Here is a 27,599-nt window from a genome sequence, read left to right as displayed (position 1 = left end):
ACTTTAACAAAAACAATAGAAGACACAAAAAAAAAAACCCAAATAAGCCACCAAATACATTTTAAAAAAACCCAGAGAAGAAAGGTGAATGCTCTATAAAGTCTTTTATAGTATTGCTCACTATAATGCAAATCACTGGATTCTAAAAATGAGTTAAATAGCACTGTTTTCTGATATTAATCCATTGTAAAACAAAACATCTTGGAAAGTTAACATCTTGCATTATCAGCAATGCCTTGGTTTCTCTTTCAGATACAAACCTAAAAAAAATTTTGGTTAAAATAAGCATTTTTTCCCCCCTTAGTGACAGGTAGATAAATTACTTAAACTAAAGAGCACCTCCAAGAGAAGGTTGCCACTGTGCACTGAAGTGGGAATAACTGACAGCTTGATTATTTTCAAGAATATACCACAACTATATGAGAGACTAAAAACACAAGAAGCATACTGTGATTGGTTTAATTCTGTCTAGGTATTAGGACTTGCAAGTCTTTCTGCTAACAATTTTTTTTTATCATCAGTTCAGTTCATAGATCAAAAACTGAAAGGAAAAAATACTTGCTTCCATTTAGCTGCACAGCACATTTACTGCTTGCTTAATACAGCAAAGTACACCATCATTTGATACTCGAGTTCACCAACTACATTTTCTCTCACTTATATTAATGAGAAATGAGCTTGAACACTGTGGGCGACTCTACCTGCATTCAAGACTACTAAACAAAAGGTTGAGGCATGTTCCCACAGGAAAGTTATCTGTGTAACCCACACTTGGAACTTTTTTCCAAGCTACTGCAGTTACTGCTTGCAGATAAGATAAGGAATGCTTGCATGAGATTTTATGGCAACAGATATGGAAATGATGGTAAGACATCAGGTGACAGAGTTTTATGGCTTTCTTGTACACAAGGCTAAGAATCCCAGTGTATTATCCTTCAATCTCAATTTGTCATCAGCAAGCTAAAACCTACGACTTATTCACCAAAAGGAAAACCACAAGAATTAGTAGCAAATTGTTTGGTAAAAAAAATACAATGTAAAAACAACATTACAGAAAATCAGAAAAACAAACTGGATGCTATTTACAGATTAGCTTTCAAAAATTCAATTCCAAGTTCACAATTATTTGCAACAACTAAACAGATTGTATTAATTTGCTTTCTTCATTAGAAGTGGAGAAATGGCAACTAACCTTTTAGAAAGGGGTGTGCCTGAAAAATTTGGCAAAAGAATCTGCATAAGGACTTTAGGAGGAAAAAAAGTAGCTTTAGAGGGGATCTATTATTCTGCTTCCAGAAAGTAACAGCTTTACTATCTCTTTGCTACCTTAAAAGCAGCAGTGGAAATGTTTTCCTTGTATATTAAGGCAACTCTGGTCACACAAGCCAAGTAAATATTGATTTTACTATAGCTGAGCTGGGAGCAGAAGTTAATTTCAGTGGTCTGCACAGAGTGTTTTACAAATTACTTTAAAATATTTTGCATTACAAGGTATTAAACCAGCTAAGAACCTTTTAAAATAATCTGAAGCTTAAAATGATTGAGCTGTACAATTTTATCAGGGTAGAAAGTATAGCTCAGAGAAAGAGAAACAGTATTAAAGGCTGCACATCAGCAGCTCATAAAGCCAAGCAGGACACTTTCTTTCAACCCAGGGGCAGGCAGTCCTGAAGCCGTGATGTTGGTGGACAGCGAGGGGCAACCTCACAAAAGCACTGGGCTAGAAGCTAGAACCAGTTCGCCAAATGGGGAGGGATAGGACCTATGCACTCCAAGTTGGCATATCATACCACAGGCCTTAATTTGGAGTTAATCACACCCAGGACAGTTAACCCTGAGCAACACTATCTCAATAAAGAGGAGCTGCGTCACAACTACAGTACAAAACCCACACTGCAGTGAAATTCAACAGGACAGATACAAGCACTCTGCTTCCATCTGCACAAAGGACCCGGAATGCTCTGTTGACCGCCAATTATTAGCGAGGGCTGCCAGTGCACGCTTGTGTGGCAGCTTTGATTCGGGCAGGCACAAGGACAAAGCTGTTGACCGTCACCCTGCACCACACGGAACTCGGACAGCACATTGCCCGATTTCTGCAGAGAATCCTCGAACCATTTCGCTGCTTTTCTAAACGCTTCGACAGAAATTCATCTCCGCACGTACCAAGCGTCAGAGTGAAGGCATCTCCTTGCCCTGCAGCGAGCCCGGGTTTCACCCGCTGGAGGCTCAGCCAGGGAATTGCTGCAATTCGCTTTCTCAGCTGCTCGCCTAGCGAAGATCGGGGCGCTCCACCCAGACGCCACACAAATGAGGTCACATAGCTGACCACACTGCTGCCAATTCCTGCCCTATTCATCAGGGACGAGGGCAGGAAGCAGATGGAGCCCTCAAGTTAAGGGTCGCACCATTTCAGTCAGAACATTAAAGTGATCCAGCGGCAGACAATTCACCGGTCCGGGGAAGGCGGATCCTCGCCCGGCAGAGCTGAGTCACGGGCACCGCTCTGTCCCACACGGAGCACAGGGACACAGGCTGCGGCCCGCAGCCGAACACTCCCCCCCACAGCTTAAAAAGGGGACTCCACTACAGGACAACAGAAAATATTTTCCCCTTTTTCAGTACCTACGTGCATTTAAGAGTTTAATGTACCTAAGAAGAGTTTTTTAAAGTCTTTCAGATCTTGACAATAAGTTCCCTTGAAGACCCAAAAGGTAACGTGATGTAATTACTATGTAAAGCTGTTTCTATTTACAACCATGCTGTATTTCAGAACACATACTTCACCTGCTGCCAAAAAGGAAATACACCATTTTCAAGTGTTTAAAAGCTAGAGTTGTTTGAAATCAAACAGATTTGAGGACCAACACAGCTGTACTAAACAACTAATAAGATCAGAGTTGACAGTAATACAAACACCATAAATATTAGTTTGACTATTGTACCAGCTTGTGTGTGGTCTCAATTTCAAGCTGCTATCAGTGCATATATCTCGTGGGAACACAGACAAATACCTTCCTACCTGAAAGAAAGTTTATTGTTTATAGGCTAGTGCTTCTGAGATTTCCAGAGACACAAATGGTAACAGAAGCTAAATGCAGAGTTTCAGAATATATGGTCTCAAACTATCTACCTGTTTGCAAAATACCTCAGTCATGTCATTGCCATCGCCTTCTACTACTATTGAAAAGTAACACTCATTTCAACCACTGGGATGGTGGCTGCACAATTAATTCACAAACAAAATGTAAATTGATCTTTTGCTTCTGTTGACTACGGTATGAATAAAATAACAAAATAATATCTAGTCACATAATGCTAAGATTCTAAATAGATCATTCAGTTACTGTAGAGTGCTTTACTGGCTTCAGGAGTTGACATTTTACAGAAAAAGTTCCACAAGGCAATCCCTTTCAGAAAGTTTCATAGAGCCAGCATCTTTTCCTGCCTCTGTAACACAGGTTAAGTAGCCTCTCCTCCAATGACAGGGTGATTTCCATCTGGGTAATGAGGCAGTTGAGGTGGAAAAAATATTTTATTAAATAATCACATCAAATAGTGCCACAACAGTAGAATATGTATATGTAAACACAAAACAACCCAATCATTTTCCTGCAACAGTTTCAGAAATTTTACTAGAACAACATAAATTATTTCCCATGGCATGGAACAGCAATGAAGAAAGCCCTTTTGTTCGAACAGGCAAAAAAAGTACAAGATCCCTTCTTTTTTCTCCTCTTAGAGTAAGCTTTGGTAACAGTTAGGCACCAGTAGCCTACCAGTGCCACCACACTCCCAGTGCCTGTCACCAGCTTGAGAATTTAAGAAGTTATTAAGACAGATTAGACTGTTATAAAGAAGGGCATCCCAACAGATGAGCTAAATTATTTAGTATGTTGCCCATTATTTATATCTATTGACCATAAATCAATCTCTGACAAAACTTAGTTGTGCTGTTTAGGCTTCAGAGAACAGAAGTTAGTCTTATCCACTTTATTGTCACCCAAACCAATTAATTTACAATTGGATACTTTATCAGGTATGAGCTTCAACCTACCTTCCTCCAGTCCCTGCCAATTCTCACAGCAAGCACACAACCAAAAAAGCCAAAGCCAAACCTCTGCTGACTGAAAAGTGTCCCTGTTATTTATTTTCTAGATTTCTGTGAAAAGCAAAGGACATGAAGAAACAATTACATACACACCCCTTCCAACTTCTCCACCCATTTTTTCCCTGACTATTTCCAGTACTGCATCATTAAAAATCCTGTCCTCTCAGAGAATGACCTCTCCACCACAGCACACACACACATGCCAAATTTATTTTACCTTCAGGTTTTTTTCCTCATTTTCCCTTCCATGCCTCTTACCTTCTAGCTTTTTTTCAGATTTTTTTCCCTCCTATGTGCATTTCCAACACACTAAGTGAGCAAAGCCAAATTCCCTCACAGTCTCCAAATATAAAGTTTTAAAAAAAGTGAGATGACAATGAATGTGGGACTATGACTCTCTTGAAAAGCAAATGTACAGTGCTATACTTTATGAACAGTTACAAAGATTATAATTAAACAGATTACCTGAAAAAAATCCTGCTGCTTGATTAAGAAAAATTATAACTGCAACTTATCAGCCATGATCTATGTTCTTTTAAAAGCTGAGGGCTCTTAGCTCAGATTTAAACAGGCTTTAAGAAACAATCAGTAAACACTGTGCTCAATCATATAAAGCACCTGAGCAGCACGTAGCTGCTGCTCACCTAGGTTTACACCTTAGCCTAGCCACCTGGAGCAAGCGCCAGAGAAATCATCCATAGACACACAAACATCACCAAATCACAAACATGTGCACTTACGTGTTAAAAAGACCTGAAGGGTTGAGATATAAAACCTCAGAGAGATTGACCCTCCTATTATCCCACAGATGAACATTTCAGAGGTTTCACAACTGCAGTGTTCATCAGTTAACTACATGGCTGGTTATAACTCCTGTCCCAAGTTTATGCTCTTCTAAAAATATAACAAAAAAAAGAAGAAAGGAAAAAAACCCCAAGAACTAGTCCAAAAAAACCTACACCAATACACACAGAGCCAGAACAAACAACTTCCATGAACAGCAGCCGAGGTTAAAACCAAGCAGATTGATTTTCTCCTACTGCTAACTGTCCAAGAATGATCAACTGCAGATGTCTCACATTCAAAAGCTGAATACGTGCAGATTTTGAAGAACACTAGATCGCTCCAACCTATAATTTACTGAGCTCTCCAGAGTCAGTCAAAAGCAACTCCGCTCACATTACTGAGTTTTCTTAACATTTTTGTCAGTTTCTTAAGGAAGTTTGGACTGAGCCATAAAGGAAAAGTTTCTGCTCTCAGCTAAACTGGCATATATCCAAATCCAACTCATTGTTCTAGAAGCAATTGTACATGAAATCAGAGTCCCAGCCCATCATTTTACTCTAAATTTAGCCATTACATTGATATATCTTCAGAGGATTTTTGTTTCTCTTTCTAAAAATCCATCTTCAGATTCCAGCTTTGTAACAAAAAACCCACATCAAAAGTCAAGTGGACCAAATTCTTTATTGATCAACACAATCTGCTTTCTCAAAGTTCTGACACCAATTCACAAAATAATTTCCACCTGTCAATTACTGACTGTATCTACATAGCATATTCACAGGTACTAGGAATAATCAAATTGTCTTTTCCTTGCCAATCTGTGATTTTTGGCCCCAGTCAAAAAACAGACGAGACAACACATGAAATTTCAGTCAGAGTAGGTATGAAAGATGGCAAAAGGAAGAGGAAAGAATAATATCCCAAATTTCTTCTCTTCCAAAGCATCCCTCCAGAAAACATTCTTTCCAAATTACAGGAAATACAGCTCTCTTGAGATACCACCAAAATGAGGAGAAAAACTTGTGGGGTGTCAAAGAACTGCTGTAAGTTTATACACTCAAATGTACCAAAAGGCACACTAGGCAGAACTGTAAAGAATCAAAACAAGTAAATACTGAAATCACCAAAATTTAATGCATGGTTTAGGAAAATTAGGGACATGAAGAATTTCAATCAGACAGAACAACACTAAAATTTCTGTCATGAACAAGCTACTGTTCCAGGTGAAAGGGAAGCCCACAACACAAGCATTACCAAGAGGATCTTATGTCAGCAGGTGTGACACAGCCAGAGCTCACGCAACACTTGCAACGGAGCAGCGCCACAGAAAACAGCCCTTCGCCGCTCTGTTTCCTGCCATGCCTTCCACCACCTGCTCTGTCAGCATAAATAAACTTCTGCAAAGTTAAGAAAAGCAGCTCTCATCAGGTGTAGAAGATAAAAACAGACCCACATGCCTGGATACTTTCATCTACCACAGCCTTCAGAACACAGGGAAGCACTCACCCAGCGGAGCGTAACAGGTCTGCCGGTCAGTATGCCGAGGTGCAGCAACTTTGTACTTTTTCCACACAACTTTTTTGGCTGTTTGAACGCTCATGATCAAGCTCAGGTTTTGAATAACAGGAAAGTGAAGATGGAGAGGAAGTACACGCTAGTACCCATGCAAGAACTGCATGCTGGGATTCAAGGGGGAGGGAAGCGCTGGTTTTCCTCCGAGGGTTTGACACATTCAGCCACACAGTGACTGACAGGAACCAGTCAGGAAACCAACCTTTAAAAAAGGCTGCTGTAGTAACAGACTTCAAGCTAATTGAGATTTCTTTTCTGTTTAAAATCAGATAAATAAGCTGGTTTGCTACTGCTTATGAAAACGGGAGGACACTCCAGCTTTCAGAGAACTGGCAAGTTAAATTCCACAAACAGAAAATGGGAAAGCTGATGGTAACTTTCCTTTTCTGTTCAAATCAAAATCTCTGGTCAAGAACCATATTCCTTTTAAAAATCCTAAATATTTTTAGTATTCATTCTGTAAAAAGTTTGCAGTATCACTACAACACTTTTTTCACTCATTCAACAGAACATAATACCAGAACAACTCTTCAAAGTAAGCATCCACATCTTTCAATGGCCTTTCAAAAAAGCACAAGAAATTTTAAACATACTATAGCACATAAAGGAAGTTGTACAAATAAACCTCCAAGTCAAAAATTACAAACTCTGATTAGGCATGCCCTCTCCACTGTGCTGTAATTCCAAATAAGACACAGCAAGGAACAGTAAAGCAGAAAATTGGTAATGCAGGGCTGTGATAAGATCAGAGTTATTTTCAAGTGGGCCTTTAAACTGTGCTTACCACCAGGACAAAAAGCAGATTGAATCCCTCTGTCTTCAAAAGCCTGTGGCCAACTTTATAACCAAATTAAGAGGACTCCAAATACTGTACTTATGAAACTCCATATCCCACACTTTCAGTTACTGAACTGTACAGAATTCCAATAGTCACATTACTTGCAAAGTCATGCAAGAGGAGATTAGCTAGAACACCCAAGTACAGGCACTTCGACCAGAGAGGAGCATTCTAAACCACAGAATTGGTTTCAAAAGCAGAAAGACAGAGGCTGTTTGATTTGTCTGCCTGTCTCATTGTATCATGCTGTAAGACAAATGTTCTAGATACAGCTCCCTTCTCTTCATTAATATCCAGTCAGGACAGTTTACTGTATCACACCTCAGATACTTTTCAGAGAAGGGAAGGAGGGAGAAATCAAGATCAGATTTTTCTTTTAAGTTTTGTGGGCCAGAAGTTGGTCTTATTTAAATTTGTGGGTTGGATGTTTTTCCCCAAATTCAAGAATTCCTTAAAGTTGAAGGCAGAAAGGCTTCACACAAAAGGAGTTTTGTTTCCATTAATAAAGACAACCATACATTCAGGGGGCTAAATCAGACATTTGTATCCAAACATTTCTGTGAACCATGCAAACAAGACCGAAGTGGAAAGGTAATAAAAGTTTTAAAGACAGAATTTCTATTTTTGAAACAAACAAGGATGTATTTTGTAAATATAAATACAAACCTTACTGTGCCAAGCACTGCCCAAGCACAAAACAAAAAGACACTGCCAACTCCACCAAATAAATTATGAGAATTAGCAGACAGACATGCACATATGCCAGAAGTCTTACCAACAGCACCACATGTCCCTTTTTTCAAGTTTTGATGACACTGGTCTGAATTCCCTAAGAATGCTCTCCTGTGTATCCAATACCTCACCTCAGCTTAGTCCCTGCTGCTCCAAGGCCCACCCACACTTGGCAAGACTGAAGAATAAGCACAAGTTTCACGAGTCAGTGAGTTTGTGACAACATTTCTGGGTTTACCACTTCTCAAATGAGGAAGTGATTGCAGTCAGTGAGAGCAGTTATAGAAACACCACTCTGACTCCATCAGTCCCTTGAACTTCATTCAGTGTGAAGGTATTGGAGAAGCTGAGTGAATCATTCATGCACCAGAGCTTCCAGAGAAGCTCAGTCCAAGCTCTGCCTGACATCAGCAGCTGCCCCATGAACATCAGAGAAACCATTTATCTAACATCAGGTTTTACCTCAAAAATCCAACATTTCAACAAGAATATACACTGAAAATATCTATTAACTTCGGGGTGGGGGTGGGGGGGGGGGGGAAGGTGGGAGGTTGTTACACTGCGTTTAAATAAAAAAAACAAACATCTCCTGCCTAAACAGAAATAGAATTACTAGCATGAAAGAGTGTCATATCTGAACCCATCCGCAAAGAAGTTAGCTTTAGGATGGCAGGAATATTTTTAAGCTAAATTTTAAAAGTGAAACCATGGCCTCTGTGAATATGAAGTATTAGGTGTGAAATCCATACATTAACTGCAAGAGCAGATAAACAGAAGAGAAATTGAAAATTCTGGTCAAAGTAATCTTTGAAGGAGGCAAAGGAAGACAAAGTTTTTAACCTAACTCCAGAGCTCAATGTACTAGTATACGCTCTACCCACAAACCACTTCATTCCTTAGGAGGAAGATGGTCTTACTTCTACTACTACTGAATTCATCAGGCCATTTATTTAGTAGCTCTCTGACTGGAGTACGTGCTCTCTTCTATTCTCTCTGGTGTTGACAGCAGTAATCAAATTTTGTACATGCCACTGGCCCTATTATAGTTCCACAGCAGCTGGCTGGCTGCCTAGGCTTCTTATCATGTATGATAAAAAAGACCAGCCAAACAGACCAGCAGAAACTACTGTGGGAAGACAGAAGTAGAGGGAAACCTAACTAGAAGCCTAGTAAGTAGAAATCATGTCTTTTTATGTTTGCCCATGTATTACAAAGCTTGAAGAACAAGGCTACACTCAACACATGACAAGCTTGCTATAACAGTTTTCAGAAGGACTGGAGCTTGGATGACAATTCAGCCCTTGTTGAGGAGTAGGTCTGAATGCCACACTTCATCTGTGAAACACTAATCATCTATAGCTTAGTCCAGACAGCAGGGGATGGAAAAGCAAAAAAGCACCTAGAGGTAGGGGGGAAAAAGGAAAAAAAAGAGGGGAAAAAAACTCAAATAATTGTACCCATTCATTTGAAGGTGAGCTCATAAATACTTAAGATCACTTTTCTATCACAGCCCCAGTATATACACAGTCAGCACAGGGTTCAGAGTAAAATTAAAGTTCAGAGAAGCAAACAACAATGGGAGCAGAGGGCAACATCCTTTAATTATAAAACTCCCCTGTATGCAAGACAATCTGTAATGAGATTGGTTTCCATTTCTTCTATGCCTTCTGGGAGCCATCCAGGAGCTTTGAATGCCTTGACTCTGAGAAGAGGAAACTGGCTTCTTTTTCACAATCTGCCTCCTTCCAGTTGTGTTCCAAGTAGGCCTTGGGTAGCCCTGCTCTGAACTTCCACTCTTCCATACAAGTCCATAGAGAAAGGCTTAGGTTCATTGCAGAGTGGAAAAAACAAATCTAAGGAACTTCTTATGGGAGCAGAACAAGGAGGTACAAAGTTCCTCCTTCACCCTCTTTCTCCAAGGTGAGAGCCAAGCAAGCCAAGAGTTTTCCTAGAGGGGAAGCTCAGCATTTCTCAAGGTTCCTGTGTTACCTGTCCTTCCCTGTTACCTAGTCCTACCCTTTATAATACTGCTGTAATGAGCATTTAGTTAAGAGCTTCTCATGCTGTTGGATTAACACCCCATAATTTTGTGCAGGATGTTTTATTTCACCACAACAACCTGACAACTTTTTTTGCTGGCCTGCCACGCATGATCTGAATTAGCAGGCCACACAATACTTGTTCCAGCAAGCAAACAAGAGCTTCTAAGGAGATGCTAGGAAGGATGGTGGAGGGGCAACAGGAACTCGAACAAAAGTAATGTTTCAAATGCCTGTTGCATTTTGATGGAAACTAGTTATTAGTTTAACCCCTACTTCCAGGAAACCCACAACACCAGCAAATTCACATGGAGAACACTGAGTTTTTAGCATTTCCATTGAAACCTTGTTTCACACAGCCAGGTTCATGTCAGCATAAAGCTTTCTACTGAAAAGAACATTATCAATACAGTAAAGGCCCTCACTACTGTGGAAGAGGAACAGAGTGTGTGGCAGCTAGTGGAGCACTGCAGTACAGATAACACACAGAGATATCCTCTCAGTGCTCTCACAGGCAGCTCCAAACACAAACCTTTCCAGCACACAGTGCTTCAGGCACTTGACACATGGGTCTCGTAAAACTGCATATCTGTGGCTGCCACAAATAACTGACTCATCCTGCAAAAGAAGTAATAGTAGCAACTGTACATAAATTGTAATGCCTTTCAAGAATCACCATAATTTTAGTCTTTTTTGATGTTCCTCTTACAGCTTCCATTTCCTTTTGTAAAAGGGAATATTTTGAATGTAAATACTGGGGAAATCTATGGAGCACATTAATCTTGGAAAATGTTGTTTATGTTATGATCACACCTGTAAAACCCAACCACATCCAAACAGCACCTGCTTTTCACAAAACATTTTGGCACACCTGTTTACAGCAACTCAAGAGGAGTGACAGGAGGTCCACAGGAAAAGTAGGAGCCTTCTGCATTCTGCTTCTCATTTAAAATGCTGAGCACATCTTCCAAAGCAAGGTTCCTGCCCATTCACAGGCACCTTTATAAAACAAATCCCAGTGAATCCATGACAGCTGCACTGCTCAACACTTGTGTGCTCATATGCTGGGGTGTAACATGCATTCTAGCAGAAGCCCAGGCACTGAGCCCTGAGTGACAGCACACAAGCCCAAGCACAGGAGAGGGACCATCACTCTATCTGCCCCAGCTCCTCCAACAAGCAATCTTGGTGGTTCACAGTGTTCAAAACCACTTCCCCTGTTGCATTGGGACAGACTGGGTCAAGAAGCTGTAAGAGCTGCTAGTAAGCAACTCCACCCAGGACAGGCAACTGCCCTCATCCTACCCCACAGCACCAGGGACTGCAGCAGAAAAAGGCATGGATTCCAAAAAACATATCATTCCCTCTGTACTTCATATGCCAGGACACAATCCAAAGCTTTGGAAGCAATGGATTAGGCAAGCATACAAATAATTTACTTGTAAACCTTCCTGTCACTCATTTTGTAAATGTCTGTTTGTACCTCCAAGAAAATAAACATCTCAGACCTTCCTTGTAAATCCCACAGGGTTTTTTCCTCAGAAAGTATCTGAAACTCTTCCAGCTTTCCCCATCCAGACTCCACAGGGCTGTGCATTGATGTCTGCCTCATGCTGGGCAGAGGGGAAGCAAAACATATCAGGAAGCTGGAAAGGAGCTGTGGAGCAAGCCCATCTCTCCACTTGGCCTCGTCTTCAGGCCTTCACTCTACCATCTACAACCACAACTTCCAACCAAAATGCTAAAACTCTTATCTCCTACCATGGTGGGGAGAAGGAGGGAACATAATCACAGTTAAATACAATCACAGGCACATTTCAAGAGTGGTGTAACCTGGTCAATGACCACACTCACGGTCAGCAGGGTTGCACCAGCACTGCAACTTCAAAGATCTGAAAATTTGGTTTTCCTTTTTTAATGCCCTGTAACAATGCATGGGTGATCAGACAGCATCCTCTAAGACATTAACTCTTCAGCTGTACTATTTATAACACACTATTTATTTCCAAACTGACACTGAGTGTCACAAGCATACACATAACCAGTCTTGTTAAAATTAGCGATCAATTTCTTCTACCCAGACAGTCTACTTCCCTTCCTGCTTGCAACAACGTATTCTATTCATGCTTTCCTGCAACAAAAAAACACAGAGGACAAAGAGGGACAGCATTGTGCAGAGCTGCCCCGCTTTCTGCAGGAACTATTAACAAAGTTCTTTGGGTTTCCCAGTCACCATGCTGGGGATGGAAAGTTTTGCTCACCTGGAAAAGAGGGATCTGCAGAAAGTCTGCATTAGGAGCCACAAGTTTCCCTAGTCCTTCCTCGAACAAGAATATTGAAGAGAGCTCCCTAAGTTAAACAGGCTGTCTTTTCCTAGTTCAGAGAGCTAAAAATCAGTAAGAAACTCTTAGAGGCACGCTAAACTAAGTCTGCTCCCTGTGGACCTTGGTCAGGTCCAACACAAGCACATCTCCAGTTAAACTCCCCACTCCTCAGAGGACAAACCTGTCTCCCGCCAAGAACCCAAGGATAACATCCTTCCTTCTGAAATAGCATTGCTGTTCTTAGAGTCAAAAAAGGAAGAAAAAAAAAATCAACCCAAAACACATCTACTCAGCTCAGTGCAGGAAGGCTGCACTGGATGTTCAGGATAGCACAGTGACATAGCACCCAGCTTGGGTGCAGGCACCCAGCCCAGTCCTAGAGCAGCCAGCTTGATGAGAGCAGACATCACACCATTCATTCTTCATGATGCCAGAGCGACAATGCAAAATTTTCTAAACTACAGAAAACCATCTTAGAATTACCTACAGTGCTGCAACTGTTTAAGCCTTTACTTTAATGAAAGCCTCCTTTACCAAAAGGAGGGGGAAAACCCACACAAAACATACTCCTGTTCAATCCTCTTTAAACCCTTCAGTTAACTCAGTATAGACTTAATATATCTCTTGTTAATTTGTCCCAATAGTTAAATTTACACTCACTGCTAAAAGCTTACACAGCATTCACAACTTTTTGCCACTGATCTCCTTTTAACAGCTACAAATTACAAATCATTGTGTGATTAAGGTTATCAAGACTTCAACAAGGTCACAGAGTATATTTCAACAGATAATCCTAACAGATAGGTATAACATTCTACAAAGACTGTATTAAAAAAAAATCATTGCATCAACTGTCAGGTACTAGAAGTGCATCATTAAAACTATTGTTAAAATTAAAGGCCTTCTTTCTCTCCTCCCTGCCAATTAGTACGGAAGAAAAAAAAAATGAGGTAAAACCATGTGCTTTGTTAAATATTGAACCTACTGGAACCTGCAAAATAGCAGATTAATAAACTACTCTGGGGCTGAGGTCAGTTTACAGAGGAACCATCACACAAGCAGCTATGGCAACACAGAACCACCACACTGCACTGCCAACTAGCAAAGAGAAACGTAAGAACAAAGAGCAAAGCAATAAACAGCATCAGCCTGCTTTCTTAGGGCACAGAAGTGAGAAGTAAAGCTCTCAGACGGAGTGCTCTTCAGTTTAGCACAGCACTTCTGTGTATCAGGGTACTTGGGAAGGAGTATGGAAAAGAGACAAAGCACATGGCACAACTGAACTGCTACCTAAAGAAATAACAGACCCACACAACTAAACACCAAAAAGCCTCAAGTCTCTCTGACAGTAATGCTACACACACTCATAAACAGAGATCCAACAGCAGTGAAAATGATAGTGCATTTTATTTAGGACAGAATGTGCACCTGTCTGTCTCAAGCCACTGCCCAGGTTCCCAAGCAGAGATTGGGAAGCAGCCCACTCTGAAAAGGCTAAGCAATAGCTGGGTTAATAACTCCACACTAGCTAAGGAAAGCTCACACAAGCCACGGTCAGCAGAGATGTGGTGAAAAGAGGACTAGGCAGTGGTAAGCAGCTGAGGGGCAGCAACTGATTCCATTTTGCACAGCAGCAAAAGATTGCATGTTTACACCCCTGCTTGTTTTCAAGAAACTTTCAGCAAGCTTTCTGTGTGTATACTTTGCAGGCTTCTGCCAGGTCAAATGGAAAACACTGAGCTCAGTTATTTAAGCTCAAATGTGCGGAGGAGTAATTACCAAAGCTCCACTGGACAGAAGGATTGCATTCTTTTATTCTTCAAATGCCACCACCCACTAAGATACGACAATAAAACTCTCAGAAACCTTGTAAGCAAATCCAGCAAACACTGTGCAGAAGTCAGCCTGCAATCACATGGTACCCATCTCAAAAAATCCATCTGTGCCTCTCAAAGAACTGTGGCACAATGACCAACTCTGCTACTTGCTGCCACCACCATCATATCAGCATCACCATAACCAAGCGTTAGTGGGATTTAAAGCCAAAATCATGTGAAGGTTGAGATAGAGGGCACACATACAGTATGATCTAAAAAGTCTTTCTGTGCAAGATTGACTGGAAAATCATACCCATTCCTAAGCCAGAAAAATGAAGCCCTGAAACACAACTGCTCCTTCACAATTACTGTGATGCAACAGATGCAGCACAGCATTCCCACATAAATATTTAATGTCAACAATATACATGTTCACTAGCTGGTTTTAAAACTATTTTAAATTTTACAAGGGTTAAAACCAGATGCAGACACTATAGTAATTATATTATTGGTCACCTTACTGAAGCATCACACCTTGAACTTGATGTATGAGCAGGCACAGTGTCATACATGGTCTGAACAGCAGCTTTTCAGCTATTCATTTCACATCCCCATTTTGTACTACTGGTTATGAAGCCCTCTGACATTGCCAGCAACAACCTTACAACCAGTTCAATAAAATTTCACATTCCTTTAACAAAAAACATTTTAAGACTAAAGCCTTTAATAATTACCTTTTTTTCCCTTTGAATTTAAGTGTATAAATAAACAATCACTGTTTTCATGTATTTCAAAAATACGTATATCATGGCTATACTCACAATGAAGAATGTGAGTATGAAATATAAGCACCTTTGAAGAGAGGTTTTTATACCAAAGTGGACAGATTGAGATTCTGAGACACCATGCACCATCCTGCATGTTCAAGACCCTCACTCCATTCAGCAGATGAGCTTTTATAATCCCCCAGTGTCCCCAGTACAGGAAAACAAGTGCTCCAAATGGCACACATTTATCAGTTTGTTCCTTAGGTTGTGTTGTCTTTCCTACTACTCTACTTGCCTATGTTACTGCTACCAAAAACAGAACAGGTTTTATCATAGGGCTATTTTCTTACTAGTTTAACTTCTCCTGCATGAGCAGCAACAAGTTGCTACCGAAAAGCAAGCCTTGTTTCTCTCTGCAGGCCCGCAAACATATCCAGGCAAAAACCACTTCAACTTTATAAAGTTAACATTGAAGCAAGTTGCATTAAACTTGTTCACAGGTCTCATTAAAAAAGAAAAATCATTATAGCTTGATAAAACTCCAATATAAATAAAGGAAATGGACAACAAAACACAAACAAGTTGTAATTCACTCAAACATGTGTGCAAGTGTCAGTTACTCTGCCTTCAACTTGCCCTAGATTTGAGCACTTCTCTATAGTATCTATATTCAACCAAACATTATAATGCCTTCATTACTAATCATTTATTATCTAACTGTAGTATTCTCACAGTTAACACTGTCACAAACTTTTCTATTTATGTGCAGTTCCCTCACTTTAACTGCATTGTTTTAAGACAATTGGCATGAACAGAGCATTATAAAACTTCACTGCTGCTTGGTTTTGGTTTTTTGTTTTACATTGGAGCGTAACCACAGCATTGATACTGTTTGTTTTCTTGTAGGTGACTGTTTGTTTAATTTTAAATCACAGCATTCTGACACATTCTCCTCCATATAACAAAGTTTGCCACAAGTATTTCAAGTCAGCCACAGAAAAAATACAAACCCCTATTACATATCTTCACAAATACCATTTGAAAGAGGGGATTCACTGAATAAAGATCTTTACAGCTCACACTGTAAGATAAGCAAGGCAGTTTAGGATATGGGTGGCAAGGTTCAGAAACAGAACTTCATACAGGTGCAATTAAAATGTTTGCGAAGCTAATTAAAAACAACCTGCTACAACCTACCTTTCTGGGAACTTGTGTTACTAAGTGCATGTGGCACTCTAGGTCACTGAAAAGTAGCTATAGTGTAAATGCAGCTATATGACCAAAAAGAGTCAAGAAGTTGCTTTATCCAGGGGTTTTCAGAAATTTATCTTTACACTCAACTTCTCCAGCCCTGCAGTTTTCCACCGCCTATCTTTCTCCTTCCTTGCCTCCAAATACTCATTTATTCTTCCTGTAAATGATCAAAACCCCCCTACTGTTAAGAAAAAGAGATGATCAGCTCTCAAAGCAAATCACAGGAAAGTTCATTCAGTCTTCTCACTCCCACATGACCATCAGATGCTGTCACACTGACAATTTTGCACCTACCATTCCACCATAATTAACTTTATTTTCCTTCCCTTGTTCTACCCTGCTCTACACAGCTGTTCATCAGTCTAATGACACTCTGTCAGGACGGTCAAAATCAATCAGGCAGGCCAGTTCACTGCATTCCATCCAGTATGATCCCAGTGAAGTGAGTATAAATCCCGACCAATACTGCATAGAAAACATGTATGTCCCCTGTTTTGTCTCTGGCATCCAAGATCAGGCAGCTGGAATGAAGAAGCAGCAGAAAACAGGACATGTTCCTGGTCAGGATCAGATACGACCACTGAAATTCTCCCACCAGCACAGAAAAGTAGGGACAAGCAGACATGGGGAGAGAGAGGAGACATATTTTCACAAGAAATTTAACTTGCATCAGATGTCCTTATGATGGTATTTTAGCTACCAGCTGGATCATGACTCATAGATCCCCAATACCAGGCTTCTGACTAGGCCCAGCTCAGCCAGGGAGCTTTGCTACCTCCATCTGACAAATATGACTGGAGAAGCCCCCAGGGCCTACCCCGCCCTTGCTGCCTTGTCCAGGAACTAGGAGGAATTGCTCCAATGCATTTCAACCTCTGTATTTCAGTAATTGATAAAGATGTAGGACAGTACAAGGATACACTTCCAACTGCAGACAGGAAGAACTTTGTGACTACCATGGAACAGCTGGAGCACCTCTCAGTTCCTATCAGAATCATTCATTCAGCTCCCCACACACCGTACAGCCTGTTCTGGCCAAGAACACCAAGAGGACTCCTATGACTTAGCTGGTTTGCCATTTATTTCACTGCTTCCAAAAACGAGTCTCACCGACAACCTATTTCCCAACTAAAACCAGGAAGTCTGCTGGGAAGCCATGCCAGGGCAGCAGTGATGATAGGAGGGAATTCCTCATGCTTCATTTCTTAGCCATGGCATCTGGCCACAACAAATTCTACAGCCCACCTGTCCCTCAAAACCCAGGAATGGATTACAGACATAGTGAGCAGATCAAAGACTTCTTTTGGTAGGTTTTCCCCTCGCCTAAACCCCGTCTCCTATAACAAAACAGAAGAGCCATGAGATTTGTTATGATTTGGAAGCATACAAGGCATGTTCAGATTCTGCAGCTGCTGGGGAGCAAGAAGGTTCAAACAGCAGCAGCAATCCCAAAACAATGCAGAGCTTGGGAAGTAGAAGTAGAGAAGGTGAGAGATTCCAACCCAGCCCACTGGTTACAGAAATTATACAGGCCTCATGAAGACATCAGAAATTTCACAGCTTCAGCCTAGCTTTTCTCTGAAGATAAAATGGTCAAATTTTATAATTAAGTTTCATGGCTAATACCACTATGAAAGGAAGATTTCCTTCATTATCTGTAAAAAAATGTAACATATATTACATTACACTCTAAAGAGTGCTGTATCAGCATAGAAAAAGAAGAAAAAAAGTCACCACAAATCAGGATAATGTTGGAAAGGCTTGGTAAACATTGCAAGTACAAAACAGCACTCTCATCTACCAGAACTTCACAGAAATGCAACAGAAGTGTTTCAGCACTGTCAACCTGAATGTAAGTTGCCAAAATTATTTTGGAATAAGTCACATGCCTTTTAACATAACCCACGTTCAAAAATAGGCATTTCCAAGATCCACTTACTCAAATAATCTTTTAGAGGCACCACAGTAGCTCCCAAGTGCCTTCCAGCTAAGCACTGCAGAGAGTTTAGCCCTCTATAATCAGTCTCTCCTCCTTTTCTGGCACTGTAACAGTGCAAAAAGTAGCAAATGACACCTGGTGTGGCAAGGACAGATCACTACAGGTATAGAATCTGCTACATTGGAAGGGACACATCAGGATCACTGAGTCCAGCTCCTGGCCCTGCCCAGCACACCCCAGGAGTCACACCACACAATATATGCTCCTTGTGTCTGGATACAAAATTCAATATGAAAGTGGAAGCTAGGCAGAGTAGAACTATGTATCTCATGTTTGCATTAGCAAGTTATTGCCAGACCTTTGACTGTGATTTATGAACAATTAATGCAGGAAACGGAATAAAAAAAAAATCAAACTATTATCTCTAAAAAGCTAAAAAGTCTAAAAAGCTGGGCACATGGTGATGAAATCCCAACACAGTATAAAACCACAAGGAAACTATATACATGACACTTAAAGGCTGAGTTAAGTTTTCACTTCCACAAAGCCAAGGTCACAGGAACAAGCCCAGTCCAGTCACCAGCATAGAACCACAGAAGCCCTCCCAGCTGGGTGGGGACCTCTTGCTGAGAGTGAAACTAAAATTTTCCAGCAAGTTCACAAAACCACCACTATCCTTCTTCATTCAGTGGAGCTACTCAAGCACAACTTGCACAGTCGCATACACAAGTAAGCACACAGACCAGGAAGGAGCCAAGCATACAGAAAGACAGGAAAATATAGCTACAAGCTTCCAAATTCAGACACTGACTAGCAGGATAGCCTTGTGTATCTTGGACCAAGTGGAAAAAAACCCCAGCTACCAGCTTTTCTCCAGCAGAGCTGTAAGGAAGCAGTGAATCTACCTGCACTTTCAGAGAGCAAATGCCAATATCCAGACACTGCATATATAGGAGAAACTGATGGATGGCAGAAAATGAAGACATCTATGAGAAACCTTGGGAGTCAACTTTACCAAACATACAGAGTAGCTGAGCTCAACTTCCATAAACAATCATGAGAAGTGTTTGAGATTGCTTCTCATTTGAAATGTCAGAGCCAACCAGGAAAGGGGGTGGGCTGGGGATGGAAGGGAAACAAAAAAAGAAATAGCCATAAATTTTATCTCACATAGGCAGAACTCCCTCAGTTGTTTGCCTGAGATGCACTTTTTCTGTATCTACTACATGAAGTCTCAGATCTCATGAAGCAGCAAGCATGTCCCTCTGTCTGCCACTTGTGTTCTGATGTCTCTGCGCCTTAAAAACATTTTGCTGGTTGAGTCAAAAAGATTTATCTTTAGCTCAGTTATGGCATTAAAAAAAAAAAAGTGAATATGCAAGAATACATATTGTCCACACAGCATTCACTCATCCTGGAGAAAATTATTCCAGTCACAACCTAGACAACTACCATTCAAAAAAAATCCAGACTTTAGGACAACATACACCAATACTTATAACAAATTCAGATAGTTTAAAAAAAAGTACAAATCACCATGTTTCTAGTAATTGTTATCAGTCAAGGTTTTCAAGAGTTATCTTCTATATCCCCAATGTCCAGGAGCTCCCCACACAGTCTGGATGGGACAAGGAAATAAACCCATCCTTAAAGAGTGGCCCAGTCATGTCACTGATGCACTCCCACATGTGCACACACACACCTGTTGCTAGCTGGGGACAACTCAGGGGTGTTCAGCATCAGTTTCAAGAATTCCCACCCAGCATGTGATGGAAGAAGTACAGATACACACTTTAGTATGAACTGAGGATTTATCATACTCCCAAGCAACTAACTGGAAACACCTCATTAAAGACAGACTTATTACAATCTTGGATCCACACATTGCTGTATAATTATTCTCAGCTTGAAAGGGCTGCATAATTTCCCAGGAATATCACAATCTCTAAATGCAAGTCCTAGAAGGGAAAAGTAGATAGAAGTCTATGCATACATATGTATGCACAGGCATATACAGCTACATAGTCCTCCTTCTCTCTTATCTAAGAGTATACACAACAAAGACGACAAAAACCCATCCCCATCTCATCTTCTTCCATCACTTAAAAAACACTGCCTTACCTTGTGGCTGTGCTTTTGTATATCAGGAAGAAACAGCCAAACCAGAAAGTGCATAATTACATTTCTATTTACTTTACCATTCACTTTATGAGGGGGAGGGGTAGGAACAGGAGCAGTTGAAAATATGTCCTTCCCTGAGGGCTGAAACTCATGAAACATGTTTTTTCCCAGAAAGAGTGGTTTTTTTTCCCCTTGGAATTCTAACACTTCCATTCCCTAACCCTTACAATAACTTTAGTGGGTACATCTAATCACCTTGCTAATCTCCGGATAACGTATTTAGTATTCAGTCTTTTATTTGAGCCATTACTGCCACTCAGGAGAAATCTCGTTGCACTTTTCTCAACATCAGTCACAACTGACACCTACCTAACTAGTTATAACCAAAAAAGCAAGGTATAGGAACATACTAATCTTTGAAAGCTCCGCCTTCTTTCAATTTTGAAACCATTACTCCACATCTGCAGTGAGAAAACAGAAAGGAAAAGGAAGTCAGAGTAAGCTTTTTTGTTTGTTTTCTTTTACAATTTGTTTGTTTTCTTAAATAAGACTAGGCTATAGTGCTAAAGATCAAGGCTGACCTTCCTGGATGTTTTTGATACTTCCCCTGAAAAAAGCACAGAACTGAATCATGGATACCCCAAATGTTACATTCATCAGTCAAGCCCAAGATCTGTAACAATCAATAGTGCTGAAGAGTGACAAAGATGAGACTAATTTTACAGTCTTTCCTTCTTAATCAGAAAGGAAAATTAAAGGAAAAAAAACCCCACTGTTCTGCAGTACAAACAGGTCTCATCCCCAGATACCTTAATAATTGATAGCTACTATTATAACATGGTGACCCAAAACTGTAGTATTAAGAGGCCTTTACCACTTCAAATTTCATCTGGATATCCATCCTTAGGAACACCCTGCCCTAACAGGATAAAAGATCTCTTTGATTAGGTGGCTCTGATGTTAGCTGAATACAAGTTGAAAAACAACAAAAAAGTTAAGCCTTTGAAATACACAGCCATTCACTGAACAAACCCAAGACACAGCACTCAACCTGGTAACAGCAGAGATGAACTATTACAGGCAGTTGCCACTACAGACAAATTGCACCCAAGAGAAACAAATATTTCTAAAGGGTTCCACTGGTCCAAGAACACTAAATTCTTGACACCAACCAAGACACCAGTACTGGGAATCAAGATCAGGAAAATTAAGCACATGGGAAGTTTCAGCTGTTTCTTTACTCTCACCATCTCTCAACAGAAATAGCAGTAAGAAATGACTAGGGAAAATAAAGGACAATGTAGTAGAGGGATGGAATAACACCACACCTAAGTAAAAAAAAAAACAAAAAAAACCACTAAATCACACAACACCTAGCCATGCTGAAATACAGCACTTAGATTAGATTTAGCTACAAGAGAAATTAAGAGTATTATTAAATAGTAGAGGGGAACTAAATTCATTAGCAAGAATTTAAAAACACACTACAAGGACACAGTGTATATCAGACAGTTCCATCAACCAATATCTACTAGACACAACTGCTTACTAAATACTGTGTGTGTTATGTGCAGAAACTGCCTTTTTCTCAGCCACTGTGTTTTTATACTAAGCTGAAAGAGGTGTCTACAGTATTTCAGCATTTCCACCTACTCCCCACTTTTATGCATCAACACTGATACTCTTGCTAGAAGTCATCTCTTGGGGTTAAATTGTAACAGACCATGTTATATTTGCATAAGTCTAGTTAATGAAGAAGTGACTGGTAGAGAGTATAATATCCTGACCTCCTGTCATGAATTTTAATTGCCTGCAGATGGTTATGTAGTGCACTGCCACTTCATAGAGCCACTACTGTGCCCATGAGTTACCTGCAACACATCCTGTGGTGGGTGAAGCAGGGGGTCAGGTGTGACCCCTGCATGGAGGAGCCTGAGGTGGGTGCTAAAGTGAAATATTCTGCCCAAACCCAGTTGAAGAATTCTCCCTAGTAATGCCAGGGCTGCTATAAATAGAGCAATTTCTAAACCAGCCTGGTTGTTCTGATATCTATGGTCTCCACTGCTCTTCTAAATTCATCACATTTCTTCAAAGAGAATTATTCCTCATCCCCCACACAGGGTCCCCCTCCTTGCTCTTCAGGTTGCAACCAAAGAACAAGGCCATTTTAAAAGAAAAACCAGCTTGGAAAAATTGAGGAAAGGAAGCAAGCACTCTTCAATCTCTCCATGAAATTAAGAATTTCAGTTCAACTGATCAATGAGAACCTTTCCTTCTACAGCACATCAATTGTCGCTATAGGACACAAAATAAAATGACGTGGACACTGGAATCTCCAAGGTAAAAAGAGGAACGTTTAATTTCTGACTCCAACAATTACAGATTTTCAAAAGTGACAGTGGATTGGAGGATGACAGTGCCACTTCTCCAATGACACTGGACAAACCAACAGTCCATCAAATTTCTCCTCCTCCAGAAGAGAATGCAAAACAATGATTATTTAGAGAAAAGCATGTGAGAAAGTTTGTTACAAGAATGTAAACATCAGAAGGCTTAGAAGAACTTAGACAAACAGGACAACACATCAATGCCAATAACAACTGAGAACAATTAATCAAACCTGAGGTCAACTTGCAATTTATGAAAAACCTTTAATAAGTTCTACATAATTCAATTACACAAATTTCAGTAAAATTTAGATATCCATTAGAGGAGATACAAAGCTTTTCCCCTGTATAAGCAATTTTTAAAATAAAAGTTACATTGAATAAATGACAATCCAAAACAAGATGCGTTTGCAAAAAATCATGTATTGCCAGATACAACTCGCGGCACCCTAACTCAGCACATTTTAGAAGTGCCATTTGGTTTTTTTCAATATGTGCTTTTGCAGAGAAACCACTAACTGTGCATGCAGCGACTTGCAAGATCCTCAAAGATTTTCTGCCAAACCTCCTCTACACTACAGTGTTAATTCACCATATAAATATTCAAAGATGTTCTTGAATACCTGCCAGAAGGGAACACACTCCTCTGTAGCTACACAGCCACTTCCACGCTTACTTAGCTCCCTATAGTGATGACCTGGGGTGGAAATGAAAGGCCAGGCAACAAAGTTCTACTAAGACAGGTCAAAAAATCCCAAGAAAAAAACAAGGCATCTTGGTCACTCCAGGACACTTTTATCCTTTGATATTTAGCTGCCTAGAGCAAAGCAAGAACCCCAAAAGTTTCTTTGTACATCACGCATTAAGTTTCCTTTGCCTACTGCTTCCACATTTTTTACCCAACAGTCCAAGACAAGCCTGAATCATTCATGTCAGGATGAGTTTCTACATCAATATGGTTCTAAGGGGACAGAGAGAAAGCTGACCACACTTTACTTCATGTATTCCTCAAATTTTGGCAAAACCACTGAAAAACTATCATAAGAGCTCACCATGTCACATCTCAGCTAAGAAGGGAAGCTAAACAAGCCTAAGGATATCCAACCCCATCCTCCACAGCTGATGCCCAAATGCAAAGACAAAATGAGTTTGGGAATGAACAGGCTTGTTTTATACTAAATAGAAACAGTCTGTGAGGCAGAAGTAGGCATGAAGGGGAAAAAGCAAGTAAGATTAGATTATGTTTTGGTCACATTTTTCATCTGTTTCAAGAGGCTAATTTTGTCATTTGAGAGATCAAAGAACACAAGCCTGAGGTGATATTTTGGACCATTATTTAACCTAGTTTTACATTAAATAAATATATTTTCCTTAAGGATGTAATTTTAAAAGTAGTCTCTTGCACATATATTCTTACTTGAATGGGAATTTAAAACAATCTTTGAAATTAAATACATGGTTATTCATATTTAATTTAGTTGTTTATTCTACAAAAGGAAACTTGAAATAGGACTTTACAAATTATTTAAAGCTGAGAGAACATAATTAACTAGTTCTATTTATTATAAAAAGAAATTTCAATCATTGAATTAGCTCTTAGTAAGGTTCTAGCAAAGAAGTCCTCTTACCTTGTATTAATACACTGCCCTTCACTACTGAGGTATAATTAGACCAGTTTGCAAAAAAGTGCAGGGCACTATCTTTGCACTTGAATGTTAGAGCAACAGGTTACTTATTTGCGTTACAGAGATTTAAATAAACAGCAGATTATTATTTATAACAAGCTGGATGATTCTGGAAGACATGATGTAACTGACTCACCCATTCCTCAGCTGTACTCTCACCATTCCAAGCCCTGCAGGACTGGAGGAGGGTGGGGGAAATGTGTAAAGGCTGTCAAGGAAGGAATTCTTTATGTAGTAAAACTTGTATGTGGTTCCCCCTGATGAAGATACTTCAAGGATGCCTTAGTAAAAAAAAAACCCAGTAATTTAACCAGATATGCTCTTTTGTTCCTGTTTTTTGCATTACTTCAATACTTAGGTCTAAAATAATTGTCTGCAAAATAGGATTTATAACTCTTAATGATACACACCTTACACAGAAGGTGCAAGCTCTATATCACACACCAATTTTCACTGAAATTAGATTTTACAATTTGTCAGTCTTTCCAAAAAGGCTTTTGTGATACTTTGCAGATCCCAAACTGTAGCTGAGTTCAACTTATTCATCCAAAGAGGAAAGGGACAAAAAGAAAGGAAAAAACACAAACTCTATTAAGTATAGCACAATACAGATATAAAGCAGTTTAAAATAAAGTCTCACACAATTGACATACATTACTTTTCCCCTACTTACACCACACTGCATCCCAGACAACAGATCCAGATCAAAATCCGACTCACAGCCACAGATTCTCACCAAGATCAAACAATTAATTTAATTGCTTTTTAAAGACTTCCAGTAACACCAGTTATCTTAATTATCATTCATCTACTCTGTCAGATGATAACCTTTTGGCTCTGCTAAATTTGGGAGTGCCAAGAACGTAGCATTTCCTTTTTTCCATTGTATTGCAGATGAGAGTTGAGTCTCCAACTTTTACATTTTTACATTTTTTTTGGCAGCAGAAGAGGTTTTTAATAGGATAGCAAGTTAAGGTCCTTTCTGAGTGCTGGAAGAATATGAAAGGAACCTTATTACCAATGAGAGTACCAGGCACACATAATATCTTAGGAGGAACAAAACCCCTTTTTCTACTTTCTGCCCTCCATACTAGGATAAAAACAATTGTGTGCATTTCAGTATGAAGGGGAAAATGTCAGATTAGAGAGCATAAGGACCAAATCCATATGAAAAAAGATTTTCCCACTGAAGGAAACAAGTTTAAATTCATTTCACAATTTCTCTTCTCCTTACCATACCCACACAAATTATGCAGAACACTTTCATAATCAGGTTGCACTTCTCTAGGCAACATAAATTTTTGTTTCAGATGATCACTATAGTACATACATCTTTCAGCACTGCAGTGTATCTCAAGTACTTATATTCTTTAATCCCTTCCTTCTTTTCCCAGGCAGCAAAATGGAGTTCAACTGGACATTACACTTTCAATAATTTTTACTATATGGGGACAGCTATAACTAAAAGCCAGAAAATGCAGAGCCAAAATAAGAAGCTACATCAAAAGTAGGTGAGAACTAACATGGAATATAAAAATCAACAAAACATTTCTAAGCAGTCTTCATTTTTCTTAGCACTTTATTTGAACGTTATATAGACACAGTCCATTTTTACCACCTGACTAGTGCTTTCTGCTCCATCCTCTGCCCAACTGCAGCATGGATGCACTGTGGAAGAATAGATGCAACAGAACTTCCAGGGCAACAACCAGCAGCAAATTTAGAGATTTCATTTTCTTTCTGCCCAAATCACCCTAGAACCAAATTCTATTGTGTAATATATTACACAACATGAACTAATTTTTCCTAGCCAGCTCCAAAGTTTTGCAGTGTATCCCATTTCCTCTAAAGGCCATTCAACAGATCTGGGCAACTTCGGAGAGGACTCTACTGTCAGTCACAGACTTAATCCTGAAACTAAACTTAATCAGCTACACTAAGGACACTGACTCCTTTAAGGATGAACACAGCAATGCAAGACCTTTTCAACACTGTATTGCAAAGAGACAGAGTAAAATCAAATTTGACATGCCTACAACAGGTCAGGGCTTTTAGGACCCCTCACTGCTTTCACACTAGTTTTCTCAGTTCTAAAGGCACCCTGCCCTTTTAATAGGCAAAGAAACCTCTACATCATGTGTGATATTTTGCTGAAAACACAAAAAATAAATCAGCATTTAATTATGCTCTTATACATAAAACCACAAGCTATGATATCCACCAGGTACTATACACTCCTCTTTTCCCCTAATTCCTACTGAAGAAAATTTATCTGGCTCAGAAGGGAGCATTACATGCTAGAGCAATCTCTGACCTAACCCAGTAACCTCTAATTTAGGTGTAGCATCAAGTGAAGCAGTAAGAGCAGCATTAAAGTACCAGGAAAATGCAAGAGCTCCTGCAATGTGAAAGCGCCCTGAAGCAGAAGTACCACACTCAAATTCCTCTTCAGGGCAGAGCTGCACTTACTGACACGATGCACATAGCAGGAGATTCCTGTGGGAATTCGGGAACACCAAGGATAGCAACCTCACCCAGGAAATAATCAAGACCCAGACCTCAAATGGGCCAACCACAGCATGCCATATTGTTCACTTCAGGATATGAATGAACGCAACACAGGGATCATAAAGCTAGAAGACATTTAACCAGGATAACCCTACATAATGCCCCTCTAAGCACACTTGTTACCTCAGTGCCAGAGCACCACCATCCCTGAGCTAGCACACTCTGTACTGTGCATAACCAGAATCACAGCACAGCACCCACTTTTGCACCAGGCAAACCAAGGAAATAGCTCCCCATACATATCCCCCACATTCCTCCAGGCAAACATCGACTCCACCTCCTGGCAAAGGGTCCATCATTATCTATATGGTGACATATTTCCCTTCTATATACAGCCCTAAGCTCTCCTCCTTTTTAAGCATCTCATCTATTTGGACTCTGACACAAACATAAGTATCATGACTATTATCTCATTTCAGGTAAACAACTACAGCAATGACCTCCCCTCTTTCTCCTGCAATGGGTTTTTTGTTAAAAGGAATGTATCAGAACTGTCCCTGTGTGCTGGCCAGCCCCTCTTGCAGCACAATGGCTGTTTATCATGACAACACTACATCCTTGCAACCACTGCCAGGGCTGGGGGCTGGATGGTTGTCAATAGGGCAATGGAGAGGTTTGTTGTGGCTGTCTTATTCTGGATAAGAAAAAGGAGAGCAACT

At 40.1% G+C, this 27,599-nt stretch overlaps 1 protein-coding gene across 7 annotated transcripts in view; it reads right to left on the bottom strand.

Annotated features, from left to right (window-relative positions):
- UTRN (utrophin) overlaps positions 1-27,599 on the bottom strand; it is a 342,608-nt gene that overhangs the window by 301,653 nt on the left and 13,356 nt on the right. The window contains exon 1 of one of the 7 annotated variants that reach the window (XM_038130630.1): positions 6,404-6,725. The exons of 3 other annotated variants lie outside the window; for them this stretch is intronic. In XM_038130630.1, the coding sequence (XP_037986558.1) occupies positions 6,404-6,497 (94 nt within the window). In that variant the 5' untranslated portion in view covers positions 6,498-6,725. Of the gene's footprint in view, positions 1-2,166; positions 2,870-4,057; positions 4,078-6,403; positions 6,726-27,599 lie in introns of those variants that run through there. 3 more of the 7 variants (XM_038130635.1, XM_038130629.1, XM_038130634.1) reach the window with 3 other exon arrangements.

Source organism: Motacilla alba, chromosome 3 (assembly GCF_015832195.1).
Source record: "Motacilla alba alba isolate MOTALB_02 chromosome 3, Motacilla_alba_V1.0_pri, whole genome shotgun sequence".
Lineage (NCBI taxonomy): Eukaryota > Metazoa > Chordata > Aves > Passeriformes > Motacillidae > Motacilla > Motacilla alba.
Note: the sequence above shows the minus strand (reverse complement) of the source record. Positions and strands in the feature narration are given on the sequence as shown.